General features: G+C 46.6%; 3 protein-coding genes across 3 annotated transcripts; 1 reads left to right on the plus strand and 2 right to left on the minus strand.

Moving 5' to 3' along the window:
* Positions 1–2,074: 2,074 nt before the first annotated feature.
* Positions 2,075–7,940, plus strand: LOC124649313 (UNC93-like protein 3; the record flags this gene model as incomplete). The annotated part of the gene is made up of 9 exons (XM_047188968.1): positions 2,075–2,157; positions 2,241–2,304; positions 2,378–2,491; positions 2,613–2,657; positions 2,757–2,992; positions 3,075–3,165; positions 3,632–3,744; positions 4,425–4,548; positions 7,755–7,940. Coding segments are annotated over 9 exons (1,056 nt in total), but the record flags the coding sequence as incomplete, so codon positions are not given.
* An 8,888-nt stretch (positions 7,941–16,828) lies between these two features.
* Positions 16,829–18,353, minus strand: LOC124649324 (hydroxycinnamoyltransferase-like). Its single transcript, XM_047188979.1, has one exon. The coding sequence runs from the start codon at positions 18,351–18,353 to the stop codon at positions 16,995–16,997; it is 1,359 nt and encodes a 452-aa protein (XP_047044935.1). The 3' UTR covers positions 16,829–16,994.
* Positions 18,354–20,552: 2,199 nt separating this feature from the next.
* Positions 20,553–21,919, minus strand: LOC124699115 (flavonol synthase/flavanone 3-hydroxylase-like). The gene is made up of 3 exons (XM_047231500.1): positions 21,600–21,919; positions 20,927–21,526; positions 20,553–20,837 (listed from the first exon to the last, which is right to left on the minus strand). Exons 1-3 carry the CDS (start codon positions 21,831–21,833, stop codon positions 20,595–20,597), a joined length of 1,077 nt encoding a protein of 358 aa, XP_047087456.1. The 5' UTR covers positions 21,834–21,919; the 3' UTR covers positions 20,553–20,594.
* Between the last annotated feature and the right edge of the window lie 266 nt (positions 21,920–22,185).

Raw genomic sequence — 22,185 nt, forward strand, 5'->3', positions numbered from 1 at the left:
AAAATAACTGATACAAATGAAAATATCACAAAAAGGAATTCGCGAAAAAAAGTTCATATTTTTACGTTTAGAACATGAACATTCGATATTCGATAGTACAAAAACGATCTGTCTCTCCTTTGAACCAGAAAAACTAGTGGCTCTGATGGTTAGCCCATCAGTTGCGCGTGTAGGTGGGAAAGAGGTCTCTGGTTCGAATCCTTGCGGAGCACTTAATTTTTTCCGGCGCGGGCTCCCGTGAAAGTGGGTCGAATACGACAAACAAGATATGCGCGGACCGTGGGTTTCGCGGTAGAAAGTGAGCGCAAAGGGAATTCGATTTGAAGACTAGATTGATAGCTATTATTGTAGGAAAACTCTGCGAAGGGCAGACAGTCTTCCCACTTGCTTCCATATAACAAGACACAAGCACGAAGCATATCCTCCAAAATTTGGTTCACACGCTTAGTCTGGCCACCTGTCTAAGGATGATAAGCCGTGCTGAAAGCAAGCTTGGTTCCCAGAGCTTCATAGAGGTGAACTGAGTACCTTGGTCCAAAACAATCCTCTTCGGAACTCCATGAAGACTAACAATCCGAGATATATAAAGATCTGCCAGTTGATCCTCCGCATCACCCCGGATAGTGATGGTTCCATCACGCCCCGCGATCTTGACCATGTTATACGCATGGTGCATTTTTGCTGCGACAGGGGCCCACCATCCATAAGAGGATCGGGCGCCCCCGATCAGGGCGTGATCGGGCCGTTGGGCTCGGTCACGAGGAGATCAACCTAACATTCTCCCCCTTGATCTCAACTTTACTTTTAAATTTTACTCTTACTCGTTTCATCACATATTTATATAAAGAGCATGTTTCATCGTCACAGCTCAATTGCCGATAGAATCAGACAGCTACAATATACCTTTCTGTTTTGAAACAAAAACACTTTTCTTTTGGGCCTCACTATCCAGGAATCATAGGCTTTCCCTTAAACCCATGCCGGCTAAGTGTTCCTTGAACACATTGGGTGGTAAGCCTTTCGTAAGCGGATCCTCAAGCATATCTTTTGTCTTTATATGCTCGAAACTTATAGTTTGATCCTAGATTTTATCCTTCACAACATAGTACTTTATTTCAATTGGCTTTGTTGCATTACTCGACTTGTTGTTGTGAGCATAGAATACTGCGGGCTGGTTGTCACAGTACATCTTTAGTGGTTTGCTAATGCAATCTACCACTTTCATGTCGGGTATAAATTTCTTTAACCATATCGCCTGCCCCATTGCCTCATAACATTCTATGAATTCTGCATACATCGTGGATGATGCAACTATTGTCTGTTTGGAGCTTCTCCACGAAATAGCCCCTCCTGCGAGAGTGAAAACATATCCTGACGTGGATTTTCTATCATCTTTGTCTCCCGCAAAATCTGCATCTGAATACCCTCTTATCTCTAGGGAATCAGATCGTTTGTATGTTAGCATGAGGTCTTTTGTGCCTTGCACATAACGCAAAGCTTTCTTTACCATTTTCCAGTGCTCTACACCTGGATTCTCTTGATATCTACCGAGTACCCCGGTGATAAAAGCTAAGTCAGGGCGAGTGCACACTTGTGCATACTGTAAGCTTCCAACAGCCGAAGCATATGGTACTGATTTCATTTGATTGATTTCATATTGGTTCTTGGGACATTGAAATTTCCCAAAACTATCGCCCTTAACTATAGGAGCAGGTGTGGCAGAACTCGCATGCATATTATACTTTTTGAGAACTTTCTCAAAATATGCTTTCTGCGATAGTCCTAAGACTCCATTTCTTCTATCTCGGTGAATCTCTATGCCCAAAACATATGATGCTTCACCAAGATCTTTCATATCAAAGTTTGAGGATAAGAACGTCTTTGTTTCTCGTAGCAGACTGACATCACTGCTAGCAAGTAAGATATCATTCACATATAAGATTAGGAAAATATATTTCCCACTTTTAAACTTTGCATAAATGCTGTTATCCTCAACATTCTCTTTAAATCCAAAACTCTTTATTGTATCATTAAATTTCAGATATCACTGTCTGGAGGCTTGCTTTAATCCATAAATGGGCTCGGCGCAAGACGCGCGCTCGTCGTCGGCACCAGCGGCTACCCGCTCTTCATCCTCGCCAACCTCGTCCCGACATGGTGCGTAGCCCCACACTCACATGATGCCTGCTGCCGATTGATTGATTGGTTGGTGTTAACTTGAACCCAAAAAAAAAAAACAGGTATACCATGGTACCAGCTTCACTGTACCTGGGTTTTACTGCGTCCCTCATTTGGGTTGGACAGGTAACACTATTGCTGCTTTCCCGTAGTAAACTATCTAGTATCCAATTTAAATACACTCCCGTTCGCAATGCAGGGCACCTATCTTTCTTCTGCCGCCCTAAGTCATGCAAGAGAAAATAGCTTGCCCGAGGGTCAAACCTTAGGAAACTTTAATGGAGAGTTCTGGGGAGCCTACGCTAGCACTCAGGTACAAATGCGTATTTTAGCATTTGTTCTTCATACCTCAGGCGTGGCTTCTATTGCTCCGCATATCCCTACACATTACAGACATGGTGACTTGTGCGTACTACATTTGAATGATACTGTAGGTCATTGGGAATTTGATCTCGCTTGCTCTTCTCAGAAATGGAAAGGTTAGCATTGCAATTTGGACTTCTATTAGTGCCTTACTAGAATCATGTTGTCCACTGCCATTTTTATTTGAACATCATGTCAACTTCATATCACATCAGGATGGGGGAAGTGTGACAGGCAAATATCTTCTGTTTGTTGTGTTCCTTGGCTGCATGATTATCGGAATCGTGTTGATGTGTTTACTGTCCAAAAGGGATGAGAAACGCCACAATGATTCGACGCACTCCTCATTTGGAGCTATGTTGAAGTATATCGTTGCCCCTCTCAAGGACCAAAAGATGATTCTCTTGATTCCGCTTATCGCATATTCAGGTTTACAACAGGCATTTGTATGGTGAGTAACAAAAAATCTTTTCAGCATCAATATATGGCGGTTCAGTTCCTTAATACGAATATGCTCAGATTTGTTTTCTTAGGGCTGTATTCACAAAGAGTATCGTGAGCCCCGTGCTTGGCATATCTGGAGTTGGTGGCGCCATGGCAATTTACGGTGCATCTGATGCAGTTGTAAGTGAAACTATTAACTTGATGTTTACATTATCCTGTAAAAGTTCATGCTGACCTAGTGTTCTCTGCATTCTATTCTCCAACACTCCTGCTGTTTCTATTGCTATCGCTTTAGGCTAGAATAGCCCAAGTGTGTGTATCATTCTGAACTACCGGAAATACCATGTTGTATACTCCCTCCATCTCAGTTTATTAGTCACAATACCAAAATCAGATTTTCTCAAGAGTTAGACATAATCTAGACGATTAATGCTCAATTAGCCAATAGGAAACCGTGACAGCCCCGCCCCAATTAATTCTCTCCCTATTAGAACCGGTGCATGTCATATAAAGTGTTTTTCTTCTCATTTTCTTCCCCAATAGATTGCCACCTTGGGTCTAGAGATTTGCTAATTGTGTCTAACAAACCGAGATGGAGGGAGCATATGTTTAGTTGAGCTTATTTAAAGCTTCCTTGATATTGCAGTGTTCATTGGTTGCTGGGCGTTTTATCTCCGGGCTCCATTCAGCTACATTAATAGTCTCAGTTGGAGCCATTCTTCAGGCCGCGGTCCTGTTCTGGCTACTTCTTTTCTACAGGTTTGATTTTTTTTGGTTCACTTGGCTATTCTACTACTGCTAATTATCATAATCATTGCTATTGTTCTGAGACTACTCATAGTGGGAGTAACATAGGTAGTAACATCACACATCTCAAGACATTTTGGTGACATGGCATATCAATAAATGAAGAAAGAGAGTGAGGTGGTAACTAGCTATGTTACCATAACATCACACACCCCAAGACATGAGACTAGTCACAATGCATAGTATCATATAGAAGTATCATGCGTATGATACTACTACATGTTACTATCTCCACAATGCATGGTATCATATACTAGTATCATAGTCTCCATATATTAATTGTTTTGTAGAATCTCAATGCAAATATATATACAGGATTTACTTGACATTAATTTTTCTAGTAGTATGTGCTATGATACGGTATCTACCTATGATACTAGTATCCTCTCTCTCATCCTTAATTGCACTGCCACATCAGCATTTTGCATGCATGAAATGCATGATACTACCTATGATACTCCCATTATGGGTAGTCTGATGAGTCTACAACATAATAAATGACACAATGCATGACACCACATATAAGTTACTACCCACTATGGAGGTAGTAACTTAGACTAGTAACATAACATATGTTACTACTCTAAGTTACTTCCCACTATGATCAGCTCGATTGTTTTTCTTGCATGCAGTCCAATGGAGGGGCTAGTTAGTGCAGCGGTTCCATTATTTATAGGTGCCTTATGGGGTGTTGGTGACGGAGTCTTGAATACACAGTTGAACGCATTACTTGGATTGCTGTTCAAGGATGTCAAGGTAATATTATTAGGGTTGTTTTCTTTATGAGTATCCAATGTTCACAACTACGCGCGCACACATATATCTCTACTATATAATTTTGCTAAGCGACCGTATGTCAAACCGTAATCGTACAAATCGGACCGAGGCACAACTACAGAGATATAATAGCATTTAACCACCACTTTTCAATCTAAATTCCGTAAAACCATCACTTTTCGTTTATTTTGCCAAAATCCACCACTATTCTACCAGAATTTTGCAATTCACACTAATCAGGCATTGAGCACGAATTGACACTGCACATGACCCCCACTTGTCAGGGCCGATGTGGCTTTTCAGCATAATAAAAAAATATAAAAAATCGTCTGATTAGAGCGCCTCACTATCGTGAGAGGAGGAAGAAGAGCGTCTTTTTTTTTTTTGCATTTTTTATTTCTTTTATTGCCAGTTTCGGTATCAATTCGCTCTTAATCAGTGATCAGTGCGCATTGCAAAATTTTGACAGAGCAATGGTGGATTTTGGTAAAATAAACGAAAAGTGGTTGTTTTCCGAATTTAGACAGAAAATTGATGGTTAAATGCTATTATCTTGCGACCGCACGATCCAATCGCTAAAAAAACCTGTGAAAGAAGGGCCATCCGTAGCATGGACGGATTCGGCTCGCTGCTGCTGGTGGCCTGCCTTCGTTCCTGGACGATGGGCTGCTTGCTGCTGCTAGGTTGTGCACTAGAACGGGCTAGAGGAAAGAACCAAGTAACGATTGCCTCAAAATCTGATCTGCATGTGCAGAACATTCACATCCATCGCTCAAGGAAAAATAATATGAATAGGACGATGGCTTGGACCACTGTAGGAAAAAATATTAAGGGGCTGTTTGGATTCTGCCCATGCCTGCCCAAATCAGGGCACGCCAATATTTTGGCGCACGATTCGGCCGCCCTGTTTCGCCCGTGCATGGGCACAGAATTGAGTCTAGCGACCAATATTTTGGCAAGGCTGCGGTAGTTGGGTTTCCATCCAAACAGTAGCTCATGTCTCCAGTCAACCCTAGCGGCTCCACCAGCTGATCTTCTCTTCCGCTGCTGCTGACGGCGCCAGCCACGATGGCGGCGGCGGGGCCCGAGCGCCAAAGGGCTGGGGGGGGGGGATGCGGCGATGAAGCGTGGTGGCGGCTTCAACGGCGAGTCGGACGCAGCGTCTCAGGGCAGATCCCTGGATGGGCGGCGGCGGCAGCCTCCATGGCCTGCGCCGGCAATGGATGGTGGCGGCGGCTGCGGATCTAGAACCCGCCTAGATCCATCTTCGGCATCTGCCGGATGTGTGAGTAGGGGGCAGCGAGGTGGAATCGTTGTCGGCGTCCCAGCCAGATGCGGGTGCGGCTGCCGATGAAAATCGCGCCGGATTCGGCCATGGTGGACGATGGCGGCGTCTTTGACGTCGTGTCCTTTTTGAGGCATCGTCATTGCAGTCTGTGTCACTAACTCGGGCTGGGAGATGACTCACGGCGAGAGGGCTTGCAAGGTTTCAGAATAATGGCGGTGGTCCTTGGTTCTTATTCGCGGCGAGATGAAGACCTACCGGATGTTGGTCCCCATTGATCTGGTTGGATGGTCGTGTTTTGGAAGGCCCCGCCGGCGAACTCCACAGAGCGATTCATGGCTGGAGATTGCTGGATCGGATGGTATTCGATCGTGCGCACCCGTTTCTGACCGTTTGGTTTCAGAGGGAGCGCTTCGAAGCTCTGCCGACTATTATTATGGAGTACGTATCGTTCCATGTTGCTAGCAGAGAATGACATGAAAAGCGAGATCTGAGGACTGACAATGGTGGTTCGAATCTTTCTGGCGATGAGGAATTGGCTTGATGTTTCATGACTTGGAGCAGCGGCATGAAAACCCAAGGTCTGGACTTAATTGGTTGTGCCTGACACTGGTCTTGTTGGAGACATTGTTTTGAGAGCGAGGATAATCTTCAGGGTGAAAACCCAATGTCTGACCTTAATTGGTTGTGTCTGGCACTGTTCTTCTTGAAGACGTTGCTTTCGAAGAACTAGACATCAGGTGTGGTTTTGGTGGTGGTTGTGCGGCTGCTGCAAGGATTGTAACTCTGTAGCGGGACTTTTCTTTTATGTTTTTTTCTTATTGTCTTTAGTTAGTGTGCATCCGTAATGGCTCTGGTTATTGCGTTGTTGTAATTTGTATCTCCGTGATATTAATATACATTCTTTATTAAAAAAATGTCTTCAGTCAACTACCAAAATTTTGGTAGGGTAAGCAACGGTCACAATCCAAACAACCCCTAATTGCATGAACATCGGACTATCGGACCTGCGTGGAGCGCGGTTCCTTTTTTCTTTTCCTTTAAACACACGGTATAAACACGACTCTGACATACACGCATGAAAAACTCACCCCTCGTGCGGTTTTTTTACGCTGGTTTTTTACTTTCCTAGGACGACATACACCTACAAAACCAACTGATAACAAACGTCCCGATAAAAGAGGGCCAACGTGGCCCTGTCTCCACTGCATATAAGCTCCTCTCACCTACTCGATCCTCGATGATCGAAGCCGGCAAGCCGCAACCGCACGAGAGATCGATCTAGGAGCAACAGACACACGCACCTTCGGAGTACGCGTCTAATAAGTTTGCTACCATGACAAATAACGGGAACACATGGCAAGTTGATACTCGATCTCATGCCACACACCATGCCCACCACTGACCAACGCGTTCTGCTCAACATCAAGGGGTGACTCTACGGCGTAGTGGAACCGGTGATGCATCCTATTAGGATGCTGGAGAAAAGGCGGTCCGTCTAGGGGGATAAACTTAGGAGCAAAACTAGAGCAGTGCATTCAATAGGGAGCTCGACTTATTTGTGTGCATTTCATGTTTACACATATGACATGCACAACGATGATTTTTTAATGAACCATGGCAATGCACGGGCATTCAACTAGTATAGTCTAGTTTCTGTTTTGTACACATCTTGTTTTGTTTGGGTAACTCTTATCCCTCGAATGAAAAATATCGACGACAGTCTCTCTTATTCGATAACAACAATAATAATGTAGGTGTGTGTGTAATGCTCTGATTTCCTTTCCACTGTATAGTGCCAAATTCAACTAGTTATCCTATGCTTTGTTTGCTGATGATATAGCTAGTTATATTAAATGAATATGTATACTAATTATGTCTGGAAAAATGACAAATACAGGAGGCAGCTTTTGCACAGTTGATGGTTTGGCAATCAGGTGCCATGGCAGTCATCTTCTTCTTGAGCCCAAGTATCACACTGCATGCCATGCTTATCTTGATGGCCACGGCCCTGTTCATCTCTTTTGGCTCGTTCCTGTTACTTACCCTTGTCGGTGTCGAGAAGCCATCAACCATGAGAGTGTGAGGCGAATCCTGTTCGGATGTGCAGACAGTGTCGTCGTAACTTGTAAAAAGGTGTGAAAATCCCTCACATTCTGTAGCAACACCAGGGAATATTTCCTAGTAACTTGTAAAAAAATTGGCCTCACATATTAGCCATAGTAGTGGTCATATGGAGTCATTAGTTTTGTTTTGACAAGCAACGAGGCAGAGAAACATCTGACTACCTTTGACATCCATGGTATAGTAATTTGTAACAAGATAGAAATATGACGGTGTGATTTGGAAACTCTCTATTTTAGTTTGAACCCAAAATGACAAGAGTCGATAGCGCGTCTGTTTATGTGTACCAGGCAAAGAATACTTGTGGCGTACCACGGGTACTTTAGCCGTGGCGCACAGGAACAGCGTGTGCCACGGGTAATGTGTATGTGCACCTAACTATTTTTCCTTTTTCCTTTTTGCCTTCTCTATTCTTTTTTTTCGTATTTGGTTGTTCTTTTCTCATTTTGTTATTTTGCATATCTATTTTCAAAAAATAGTCAGGTTCCGTCTTCATTCTCTGTATACGATAAATGATGGCAGAATATAAGATTGCAATCATATGCATATACAATGATATGATTACATAATGGCACACGCGGTGGATATATATTTGACACAGGATTACATATATAACCGTGACCATATAGGATAAATGATTAACATAATATTTGAAAGAGTGCAAACATAATAGAAAATTACAACTTATTCTAATAATATTGAGCTACATCAACAATATGGCCAACATACCGCAATTCGGACACCATGCGACATAGGGGATAGGGTCACCGGGGAAATCGCCGACGGGTGACCGGGGTTCGTTGTCGACCACCTCGGGGCTGCTGACGCGCGGCACCGTTGTGGCGCTGCTTCCACCTTCATCGACAACCATCCCAGCCTATGGCAGAAGGCGGCGGTAATCTAGGTCATAGTAAACTGGGGCCGCCACCCGATAGGGAGGATCGGCGGCTCTCATGACTACCGGCGCCGCCGCCGACCGACCCCAACCACACGACCACCCTCGCCCTCATGTAATTGGGGTAAATCTGATCACCAGCGCCACTATAACCTCCACGGCCTGGTCCAGCGCCATTGCCACCGCCCCGTCCAACGCCACCGCACGCCTTGTCCGTGCCGTGGCCGATCTGCGTCCATCACCATGCACGCGTCCAGCGTGGCAACCACCGTCATCACGCACACGACCTACCATGGAAACCACCATAAAGGTGGGAGAGGAGGGGAGGGCTCGATCGAGTTGGCGATGATGGCGGTGTATTTTGCAAGTGGCATCAACAGGGTCAGGGTGGGGGTTATATAGTTGTGGGAAATGTACTACTGGTCTTCATTTGGCATTAACGCACATGAAGACGTGCGTGCTACAACTGCAAGCTTATGGTTCAACACTTAAGCAAAACAAAATGTGAATCTAATTCACTGTTCAATTTTTTATGTGAACTATTAATAGGCGGTTGTTTTTATTAGCATTGTGCAACTCCTGAATAAGAATTACATTTCATATGCAATGTATTACCGAAATAAAAAAAATATAAATGATATAGATATTGCAACTTTCCGTATATGGAGTTCACTTAGGATATAAATCATTCATTCACAACCCTAAACCTCACTATATACTCATCCTTCTTTGCAAAATTTAGATTCATATATGTAATTCATGTTTTTATTTTTTACAAAGAAATAGACCTTTAAACTTAACTACATCTCAAAATATTTTTTTTGAAGTTCTTACCATTTTCTAACAAATGACAACTCATGTTTAATTTGAGAGTAACATGCATGGGGTGCCCACAAGCTTATGTTTGCATGTGATGTCCATCGATATGAGGTCCCTTTCTAAAATATTTTGTGGGCCGAGATTCGGTAGCGCATTCACATCCTACCTAAATGCAAAGAGATTTTAGTACCGTAATACGGATTCTGCTATCTTAACACCATAGATAAGTTGACTATTTTGTGTGTTGTTTGGGTTGGAAATTCGATGCTAAGACAACTCTGAATGATCAGTACTGTCTCACTAGCTATCTTAATAGGAATACTAACAAGAAAATTACAATATTATATTTCTTAGGAGATATATAATCATAAAATTTATTAGCAGATTATGCTATTTAATAACTGGCCATCCATGCATAAGCTCTTGTGGCATCCTTATGTGCATAATCATTTGACCACCGCTTGACAACTTTTACTAGCCTAATCCATATTGGCACCATTGTATTTGGCATACAAAATTTTGCCGGTTATAGGCTCGTCGTGTTCCGTGTGCTGAATGTATTGCCACTTATAGGACCATCAGCGGTGGTCCCAATATGAATTAGGCTAGTACAAGTTGTCAGCATCACGTGAATGCCATTTCATCAGCTACCGGCACAACCACAAATCAAGATATCCAGATTTGTGGACGTGGATATGTGTTGTATACGTGTTCACATAGGAGAAGGCGAAGGTGTCATATTCAGCTGGGTTGGCAGATCCAAGTTTTTCATGTGCTCGGTATGTGGTCTTGTCGCCTCCAATTATGGAAATGGACATCATTAAGTGCATGGATCTCATATTCTGCATGGATCTGTTGGGCGTGGTTCGTAAACTCCATAGTACCGTTGGTAGTTCATCGACCCATGCCCCCGATGCTCGCTTGAGTGGTGTCATCAGACGCTTTTTGAGCCCTGCTGTGATCAACCCGTTCGAACGCTCCACTTGACCATTTGTCTGTGGGCGTGACACAGATGCATATGTGACGTTGATTCCCAACTCGTCGCAATACTCCTGGAACTCCTTTGTTGTGAAATTGGTATCGTTGTCCGTAATAATGCTATGTGGTACTTCGAACATGTGTACTATAGATCGGATGAACTTGACCACTGTTTCAGCGTCTTGGGACATTACTGGGACGGCTTCCATCCCTTTCACGAACTTGTCTACTTCTACGAGTAATATGGTGTACCACGCGAGTGGTATGATGTGCAGTTTTGTGGATGGTACTCCGGGTTTCGTTGCGTATATTTGGCATGCCTCGCATCGTTTTACGATTTCCTTTGCGTCTAACTCTGCCGTAGGCTAGTAAAATCCTGCTCGAAAGGCCTTGCGTACGAGATTTCTGCTCCCCATATGGTGCCGCAAGGTCCTTGATGTATTTCGAGTAGAATCTTTTTCCCTTCTTCAAGTAGTACACAACGTTGCGGAACATCCGATATACTCCGCTTGTGCAGTAACCCGTCATGGATCATGAACGCCCTTGATCCGCAAATTATTAGGCTTGCTTCTACCTTTTCCTGGGGTAGCTCATTGCTAGTTAGGTAGTCGAATATAGGCTGCATCCAGGTAGGATCCACTTGGAACACCTACTGCTCCTCTGTGTCCATAGATTCTGGTTCTTGGCACTGTTCTTCTATTTCCTCTGTGTTGTTTTCTGCAACATCTTTTTCACTGTCTACCTCTGCTTGGTGTTTTAGTTTTATTGATGGGTGGTTGATTTCCTCATAAAAACATCAGGTGGTATGGGTAAGCAATTTGACCGGATGTTTGCGAGTACATCTGCCTCCGAGTTACTGCCTCGTCCCACATGCTTGCAAATCGCACCCGTCGAATTCTCTTTCCGATGAATTGTATAACTCACGGTACGCTACCATGTTTTCTGCGGGCGCGTCGTACTTTTTCATGGTTTGTTGTACCACCAAGTTTGAGTCACCATGAATGACGAGTCGTGTTGCACCGCATATCTTGGCCATCCTCATCCCATGAATCAAGGCCTCATATTCGGCCTCATTATTTGACGCGTTTTTCAATGTCATCCGTAGTACGTACATCATTCTGTCTCCTTTGGGTGATATTAGTACGACTCCAGCCCCGGCTCCCGCTTTCCGTTTGGACCCATCAAAGTACATGGTCCAATTGTTAGACATATCTGGAATTTTTGGCTGTTGCAGTTCGAGCCACTCTGCCTCGAAATCTGCCAATACCTGGGACTTGATTGCTTTGAACCTCTCGTAAGTGATGTCCCAAGGTCCCATCTCGATCCCCCACTTGGCTATTCTACCCGTGGCATTGCAATTGTTCAGTATGTCTGACAGTGGAGCCTTTGATACCACTGTAATCGTAATAGGGTGATTCTGAAAGTAATGCCTTAATTTGCGTGTTGTTAAGTAGACTCTATACGCCAGCTTTTGGTATTGCGGGTACCGTTGCTTTGACGGTGAGAGTACCTCGCTGATATAATAAAGCTGGTCGCTGTACACCGTCCGCCGACTCTGATTCGGGTCTCTCTACCACGAGTACTGTACTTATGACTTGCTGTGTCGCTGCGACGTACATGTATAGTTGTTCTTGTTCCTGAGGAGCGACTAACACTGGTTATGTTGACAGGGTCCTTTTTAGGGCTTGGAAGGCATCTCTAGCTTCTTGGGTCCACTCGAATACTTCTGCTTTCTTCGATAGCTTTTAGAATGGTAGTGCTTTTTCGCCTAGCTTGGCGATGAACCTGCTAACTGCCGCTATTCGCCCGGTGATTTGCTACACACCCTTATGTTGGTTGGTTCCTTCATGGCTAGAATAGCCCGTATCTTCCCCTGGTTTGCTTCGATTCCTCTAGCCGAAAGAAGGTACCCGAGTAGTTCTCCCTGCGGGACCCCGAAGGCGCATTTTAAGGGGTTCAACTTTATCTTGTATACGTTGAGTGCTGCGATAGTTTCCTTGAGATCGTCAAACAGGGTTTCTGCCTTTTTTGGACTTGATAACAATGTCATCGGCGTAAACCTGTGCGTTCCTTCCGATTTGCTCTTATAGGCATTTTTGCATCATGCGCTGATATGTGGCACCCGTGTTTTTTAACCCGAAGGGCATTGTTCTGTAACAACAGCATCCCCATGGGGTAATGAACGCAGTTTTCTCTTCATCTTCTTTCTTCATTAGTATCTGATTATACCCCGAGTATGCGTCCAGGAAGCAGAGTCGCTCGCACCCGGTGGTCGAGTCGATTATCAGATCGATGTGTGGTAGGGGGAACCAATCCTTGGGGTAGAACTTATTCAGAGATGTGAAGTCGATACACATCCCGAGCTTGTTTTTGTCTACCAGTACCAGATTTGCGAGCCAAGTTTCTATTTTGATTTCCCAAATGAAGTTTGCTGCTAGCAATCGGGTTATCTCTTCGCCTATCGCTCTCCTTCTAGGTTCTGAATATCGTCGTATAGCTTGCTCGTACAGGTTTGGCGTCTTTAAAAACTTCAAGCACGTGCTCGGCGAATTCCCGGGAACTCTTGGCATCTCCACCGGGACCCATGCGAAGATTTTCCGGTTCTCATGGAGGAATTCGACGAGCGCGCTTACCTATGCGACGGGTAAGCTGTTGGACACGAGTATGATCTTTGTTGGATCCGTCGGGTGAACCTGATACTCAGTCGTGTCCTTCTTCAAATTGAACTCCATTCCGGGTGTCATTTTCTGCGACTTCAGTGGTACCGAGTGATCTGTGGTTGCTTTGCTATTTCGTCGAGTTCCCGCTGAGTGCCGAACGACCGTGAGAGTTTGTTGAATTCGATATCACAGCTGTCTGATTTTTTGTAGTTTCCTTACACTGTGATTATTCGCTTAGGTCCTGGCATTTTGAGTACCAAGTACAGGTAGTGGGGGACTGCCATGAACCTTGCGAAGGCAGTTCTCCCTAGAATTGCGTTGTATTGGGACGGCCATGTGACTACCTTGATGTCAAGTCTCTCTTTCTCGAAGTGACCCGGTCCTCCGAATATCACATCGAGCGTGATCATCCCCACTGGGCAAACCGCTTTGCCAGATACTATGCCGTGGAAAGCGTTTTCTGATCTCTTCAACTTGTTGGTGGGGATCACCATCACCTTTAATGTTTCTGCATAGATGATGTTGACTCCACTGCCACCGTCCATAAATACCCTGCACAGGTCGTAGCCGTCTATTTGTGCCTCGACTACGAGTGCGTCCTTCCCGGGGAAAGGTACCTTAGGCGGGTGGTCCTCTCGAGTGAAGGTTATGATTGCCTCGGACCATTTGAGGTACTCGGGGGTCGCTGGTGGTGAAGTTTCTGCCATGTTCACCTGCCTTGTGGTCAGCTTCTGGCTTCTTTTTGATGGTGCTGCCTTCTGTATCCTGAACACCTTCCCTTTGAGCTGGGGGTATTCATCTTCGGGTGGTAAGTCCACTCGTTGCTGCTGGTGGATTCCTGCCGACAGTTGAGCCATGTTTGGGTGCGCTGGTGGTGTGGGTAGTGGTAGCGGTGGTGGTGCTCCAATAGCCGGTGCTCCTGGCACTACCGGGTAGCCGGCTTGTTATGCGTCTTGTTGCCTGTCTCCAAGTGGCTTCTGCGAGTAGTCGGGACCTGCGACAATCTCTAAGTTTATGACTCGATTTGCTGATGCCATTATCATCGAGGAACATATGATTGGGGCAGGGGGCATCGAGTTGCTGCTCGATTGACATGGGTGGTAATCCGTCTGTCCGGATTTTCTTTGGATGCCATTCTCGCCTTTGGTCCCGTCCTCTCTCGCGTCCTTGATCTCTTGTGGGTTCTTGTGCCTGTTCGCATCCTTGCCTGCGATACTCGTTGCCGCGAGTTGCAGGAAATTCGGCTGCTACCATCTTTGGGTGTTCTATCTCATCATACCCGCGGCCCTTGCGCTTGTTGCTATATTTTCTTTGACCTGCGTCGTTGTTATACCTCCTGTGGTTATCGTTTGCGTACCTGCCGTCGTCCTCGTAAGCTCGTGGGGACTCGTTGTGCACGAGTTCTTCTCCGTCCGCCCAGCTATTTACTACTTCCATGAGATGGCTCAAGGTCTCGATTATATTTCTTCCGATGAACTCGATGAGATCTTTCCGCATTAACCCGTTGGTGAAGCTGCTAACGGCTGTTTCGTCTGATATGTTTTCTGCGTTGTTTTTCAATGCGGTCTATCTTTGGATGTACCCGCGCAGCTTCTCATCATGGTGTTGCCTACATGCTTTCAGTTGCCCGACTGTTACTGTCCGTTTACAGGTTGACCTAAAGCTATTGACGAAGTCGTTCTCGAATTGTTCCCAGCTGTCGTAAACTTTTTTTCACCGACTCTTGAGCCAACTCCTTGCGGGTCCTACCATTTGCAGCTGTATGTATTGCATTGTTGTGGTTGGTGTTCCTTTCTGGAATTTGACTGCCGTGAGGTAGTCGTCTAGCCATGCTTCGAGTTCCTGCGTCCCATCGTACTTGGGTGTTTCAGCGTTAGTTTGAACCTCCTTGGCTTCTTAGCTTGACGGATTCTGCTGGTGACGCAAGCCAACCCGATCTCTTACTATTCTTCTGACTCCGTGTAGTCACGTCGTTCTACTTCACTTTCTTTTCTCCGCTTGTCTAGACTGTTCTGGGCTAGCTTGCTATGCATGTATTTCGGGTCCTCTTCGTACCCTGACCTTCGGGTCTCTCTTGCAGGGTTTCTGTCTGCTTCTTCGAGTTAACTCTGTTCGTACCAGGGCCTTCTGGGTGCCGTTTCGGCTGCCCTAACTGTGTTGTTTTCCTTTTACCTTGTTGATTGTACCACTTTCGATGCGACTGTGACCCGTGGCGTTTCCTTCTAGCTTAGCTATTCCCATGCTAAGTTTAGGCCTTGCATTGTGGAAGTCGTGTCGCGGGTCGTCTTTTGCTGGGTTCATGGCCATCAGGTACGTTTGTGCCTGGAGCACGAAGTCCTGTGGTGTTTTGGGCACAACACTCGTTGAGGCTGTTGCTCTGTGGTCATCGAGATATGAGGCGAGGTCTTTGCTGATTGTTGCCATTGTTTTGGGTGGCATATCTCGTGTTCGTGACCGAGTTTTACCCGCGGCTTGTTTCTGTGCCCTCTCCCCTTCGCATGCTTCTCTCTCTTATCATGTCTGTCGGTTGGTGTCGATGATTTCTGTAGTGTGCTAAGCCTTTTCCGTTGTTGACTCAATTTGTACCAGTAGGATTGCCTTTATTTGGATGTTGCGTCTTTGGGTAATTCCGCGCCACACCAATAGTTGGGGTCTATTTTCTTTGTCCTTCTTGTTAGCTGATGCTGTTGGTGCAGCTTGTTCGGCTCTTCCATCTTTTGTCTCTTGATCGGGTGGTGGAGAGGTATTTTGTGGGTTGTCGTTGAAGTCCTCAGGGTCCGTCTCGCCCCAATGTTTGGGTGGCGGCTCTTCTCCTTCTTCGTCATCCGTGTTATCGCGTGGTATACGATTTGCCATGGCGACGAAGTAGAGGTGCGGGTGGGTAGATATTGGCGAGTCGGGTTCATATCCGATCTCGTTCTCCTCATTCATCCACCCTGCGAGATTTTCTAACTCGCTTTTTCTTGTCCTCGTGTGGCGAAATGAGTCCTGGAGACACAGTATTCCTATGCGCGTTGCCCAGAAGTTGAAGTCGCCGAAGGCGAGATCTATGCTCCCGTTGATGCAGCCGAACGTTGGGCTATGTACTGGCGAGTGTTTGGTGAAGTCCACCGATCCGAATCGAATTGCGTCGACTCGAATCAGCGAGTTGCTGCCTGTTGGGTATGGGACCGAAGAAATTTCTAATCCAACGCATCCGTTTCCCACAGACGGCGTCCATGTGGAGGGTGTAACCTCAACAATCCCCATGATCGGAGCCTAGGGGTTTCGAGAAGTAAATAGGCGTCAGTGAAACTGAGAAGTTAAGCGTGGTGGGGCTAGAGTAGTTTGAGGATGGGGTGACATGCCGGGGAAGTGTTAACAGAAACGAGTAATTAAAATTAAAATTTACAATTTTTAGTGATAATGCGTGTATAGTATGATGAAATGGTTACACAATTCAAATAAAAAATTGGAAGATAATATAGGTCTGAACCATATCATTTCCTTTGGCATAATGTGACTGTGTATGGAACAATAGATTTATTTCTGGGTCACACTCAACAGATCAAAGACGGAAGAATAACGACGACATGCATAGTGTTGTAAAATGGAAAGACTTACCACATACTAGTAAACTTATTATGATTATTATAATTTGAATTTGGAGGCAGATCGAGAGTGGTCAGAGCCCAAGGTACTCGGCGGTGAGCGGCTTGAAGATGCCCTGCTCGTCGGAATCAAGCGCCGCGGCCATCCGCCGCCACACGTATGCGCTGAGGATGAATGTTTCGGGGTCCCCTGGCTTAGCCGCGATGCACATGAGGCCCATGCACATCCTGCCGAGGCAGCCGTGCACGAGCATGGCCAAGCCGGCCTGGCCGAAGCCGAAGTCGGAGTCGTTGGGGAAGGAGGACCAGTAGGTCTGCCCCAGCGTGGCGCCACCGAGCCCCACCGTGGCGGCCTCGTAGTACCTCCCGGGCTTGTGCACCTCCATGTAGTCCACCATCTGCTGGTACAGCTCCTCGTAGTCCACCGTCGTGATGGCCTCGCGCACCATGTCCGCCACCCCCGCCAGCGGCGCGCTGAGCACCGTCGCCGCCGCCGCCTCCCCAAGCGCATAGGCCGTGACGCAGCCGACGTAGTTGCGCAGCGACGGCGACAAGCGCAGGCACCGCCGCCCGTCCACCCACCATATCATGCGGCACCGCTTCTCGCCCTCGCTCAGGAGCTTGGACTTGGCCACCATGCCCGCCAGGAGCTTCCACAGGTAGGCGGACAAGGCCTGGACGCGCGTGCCTCCGCTCTTGCCCCGCAACATGGCAATGTCGCGAGCCTCCACGTAGTAGAGCCGCTCCACGAAGCTCTCCTCCACCGTCAGAGCGTTCACCTCCTGCTCCTGCTCCCACCGCGTGAACATCTTGGCCACCGCGGGGCCGTACCACGGCCGCTCGCGAGGCCTGAACACGGACCGGTCATGGTTGGGGCCACCGTCCTTGGAGATGCTCCCCATCCGGACCAGCTCCGACCACATCCTCACCATCATCACCATCACATTCCCGTCGCCGATGAGGTTATTGGTGGCCCACACCACGGCGAATCCGCCGCAGGAGAAGGACACCAGCTGCACCGACAGCGCCACCTCGGCGGCGTATGGAACCATGATCGCCCTCACGGACCCCTCCGTCAGGCCCCAGTCCAGGACCTGCAGCTCCACGCCGGCGTCCGCCACGATCAGCTCTGCCCCTTGGTTGTAGCAGTGTATCTCGGGGAGGCCCGAGATGGGATCCACCAGGATGCGGCCGGCAAGAGGGAAGAAATAGTTGAGGTACGCCGGCAGGTGGGTCTCGAAGGTGGCAACAATGCCTTGGAAGGTGTCGCCGGCACCGCTGGGCTTGGGCTTGGGGTACACACATACCATAGACAGTTGCACGAGGTTTGAGAAGAGGTCAAGGTTTGAGACTGCCATCACATGCGGCTCCATGGAGGGCGCCGAGGCCTTGAACAGGCGTCGGCTCACCACCCGGACTCCACAACCCTCCATCGCCGCTTCTGCGCGGGGACTCTTAGCTTTCCAGACGGGTTGGTATGGAAACACTCATCCTGAGGCGTATATTTATATTTATATATACGGCCACCATTAATTGCATGGCCGCTTGATATATGTAAATAAAATATACATGTCAACTTACACACACTTACTCCCTCGGTTCGGATTTTCTAGCTCATGTGTTTGTTTGGAATTATTCTACATCCTGAGTTGGTCCCACCTCGGCACTATGAACCAATCCTCATGCATTGATTGCATTAATTAAGTTTCTTTTGAAATCATAATTGTCATGCATGCGAAAATGTGCAAAACTAGTACTAATAAATGTTAGCCTAATTTTTCTAAATTTTTGCAAGACGTAGAATAAATCTGAACCACAGCCCATTTTTTCGTCACAGAAATTTATGTTTGCCGGGGCGAAAAATTTTAGACAAACTTTTTGAAGCCCAAATGCAAGTGTATTCAACGGAAGAAACGGCTCTCCAAAGCTTCTTTTAAGGAAGAACATCGCCGCATCGACATTGCAATTCTACCTTGTATGCATATGATACTTTAATTTAGTTGACCGTTTGCTTCAAAAACATGCGACATAACCGAGCGACTACGTCGAGTTATATATTCATGCATGGATGTATGAAAATTATTTTCGTCTCCCACCTCGAGCGCAAAATTGTGTCTATCTCGGTTTGTAATGAATACATGTGATACATATGAATCAATTTGGGCCCTTGTTTGTTACTTCTGCAAATTGTGTGTTCAGCAGCTATTGCACCTGTATATACGGCTGAAATACGAAAACACAAAAAAAAAATACACCACTGGCGAACATATCACTGGCGAATGGAGTACCACTTGCGAACATATCATTGGTGAACAGTGTGGCTGTTTGCCGGCGGTAACCCCCCCTAAGCCTGTTATCACTTGCGAGTTAGTGCTGGCGAACACCTGTTCACCAGCATTAGCCAAAAACTACTAGTGTATACAAGACTCCACTTCCGGGTGTGACCGACATCACCTTCTCCCAATTGAGTTTCTGGACTATTGAGTTTCTGGACTTAACTCGAAACACCCACTTCGGTGAACCGGAGGGAATCTAGTGAAGATTTGGAGTAGACCTTTGTTTCGGATGTCTCCAACAGACTTAGTTATCACCGGAGAGTGGCTCTGGAGGGTTTGAATCCCTCCGAAAGCTAGGTGGTGTCATACTATGTGTTGACAATTGTTGGGGTTGTATATGTTCCAAATTCCACTCTAGGGTGTGACCGGCTTCACCAGTATCACCTCTCTCTAGTGAGTTTCAGAACATATAAGTCGAAACTCCCACTTCGGGTGAATGGTGCCTTCATTACCACAACCCACTTCTTATTTTCCCAGACTTGGAGAAGAGAGGGAGAGAAAAGCGGAGACATGAGAGGACCTCCTCCACGAGAGAAGCTCCTCCCCATTGAGCGTCTCACGCACCACTTTTGCTACAGTAGGAATCGTACGAGCATTCTGACTTTTGGGGTTTGGCCGGCTGGTAGGTTTGGACTCGCAAGTAACATGGCGATGACAACCGCATGTCGTAAAATGTGTCATGCACTGTTCACTTATGTTCTCTTTCATCTCTTCTCTACGACCCAACTAAGTAAAAGATCTGGTGTGGCATTACAAAGCTTTGGGATTTGGCCGGCTGGTAGGTTTGGACTGCGGTGGCCTGGCTACGAACACAGGCAATAACTGCAGCTGGCTCCATAGCATCCTAGATCACGATCACTAATGGGGAGTCTGAGAGAAACTTGGCGCAATGCATGTTTTTTTTTCTAGACTAATAGGTTCAGCAGACATCTAATTGTTTGAACTGGACAGTTTGGTTCAAACTCTTTTATTTGCCTACTTTAATCAGTGCCACCGACTCTTTTATTTTTCCCATAATTTGGAACGTACTATTAGTTGTTGGCTCATACTGTGGTCACTTTGGAGCCGGTAACTTGTTGAATTAATAGTCACGGAAATCCTCAACTTGAGTGTGAATACTAGGGACAAAAAAACAACAACTCATATAACCACTTCATTGATTGGGGAAATAAAACACATCCGAATCACAAACCATAGATGAACGGTAAAATTACATAGAGATACAACTTTAGGTCATCGTCTCTAACTTCACCTCCTATTGCATCTTGTTTTGCAGATAGGAATTTCAAGTCGGGGAGAAGCTAGACCGGCCGTTATTTATATTAAAATAAAAAGTGATTATATCATCAATGAGTCTAAGGTCCTCTTGCCTCTTGCCATATGGTCATAATTGCGAATGACGTAATCCCAGACCTTAACTTTCTTGTACCGTGCCCGCTGGGTATTTCCAATAAGCTCGTCTGCCGGTCCTATTTCCTTGTCAATATCTGGCAAGTAAAACATCGCCACTGATGTTCTGTCTTTGTGAGGATTAGTGACGACGCGGTGTACGGGGCTCTTAAGGAGCCCGTTGGTCAATATCTGTTTTGGTGGTTGCGAGAGAAAAGGAGGTTAAGATGAGTAACTAATGCAAAGGGGAACAAAAACCGTGAATAGGAAGAGAAGAGTACCTCGGCAATGTCTCCGACGAAGATCAATAATCCGTGGGGGTCGGTGGAAGCCGGGACATCGTACCAGACATCATCTTTGAGTACTTGCAAGCCGCCGACGGTGTCGTCGACCATTAGAACCGAGATAAGCGTGGCGTCGGCGTGTGTTGCGATGCCAATCACGAGGTCGGGTCTCGGGCAGGGCATGTAGTAGTTGATTCTGCAATAGGTGGTAGCCGGACCGCCCAGTCGTCCGAGCAGGAAGCCATCGCCGAGGCCCATGACCCTCTCCATCGCCGGAAGGAGGGTGTCCAGCAGGCCGCGGTGCTGCTGCACGGAGTAGTCGTGCAGGATGTCCTTGAAAGATTCGGGCCAAAGTTCGAGCTTCCGCTCGTCCTGCGGTTCCACCAGGAGAAGCAGGCGATCGGACCAGTCGAGGGTGGTTTCGCCTTCAGCCTTGAGCTGCTTGGTTCCGTACCCTTGGTGGTAGTCCTCGTACCCTTCCTCGCAGTCTGCGAGGTTGGCGTATTTCTTCTTCTCTTCTATGGGTTGCCCAAAGAAGTCTTTCGTGGCTTTCCACGTGGCGTCCATCATAGAGGGATCCACGCCATGGCCACTCACCTGCACTCACCATTCTTGGTTGCAGCATCCATTGTTCGCTCTTGGATTTCTTAAGTAGAGAATTATTACTTACCATGAACACGCCCCAGGACACCAGCGCCGATCGGAGCTTCTCCACCTCCTCGCCGCCGCCAGCTGCCAGCTGTTTGGACAGGAGGCCAAGGTCGATGACCGGGATCTGTGCCACCGGCAGTGCGCCCACCACCGTAGGGCGGTCCTCCACCTGCAGCACGTACCGTTCCGGCAAGAGGTCGCCCCCGGCGAGCTCCTCAATGAGCAACATGCCCGGCGAAGCTGCTGCTGCCATCCTCTTCTTTCTTTGGATCTTGATTGGACTCGCTCCCTATGGTTTGCTCTCGCTCTGTGCGTCTTTCAAACTTCAAGCTGAAGGCTCCTACTTATATACGGACAGACGGCGCAACTGAAAACTCAAAGTACGCACCTACATATATGTAAACCGCTCTACCATTTCAAATTATCAAATTATATATAAAAAAAATCTATGTACATACTCCGAGTTAAAGATTTATAAGCTTTCTCAAAGTCCGCACCTACATATGTAGTACGTAATAGGTGTACTTTTCTCAACCAAACTGTAGCACTTTCTAGATTTTCTGCGAGTTAAATATTTATAAGCTTGAAAATCTATAGATAAATAA

The sequence above is a fragment of the Lolium rigidum genome, chromosome 1 (genome assembly GCF_022539505.1).
Source record: "Lolium rigidum isolate FL_2022 chromosome 1, APGP_CSIRO_Lrig_0.1, whole genome shotgun sequence".
Classification (NCBI taxonomy): domain Eukaryota; kingdom Viridiplantae; phylum Streptophyta; class Magnoliopsida; order Poales; family Poaceae; genus Lolium; species Lolium rigidum.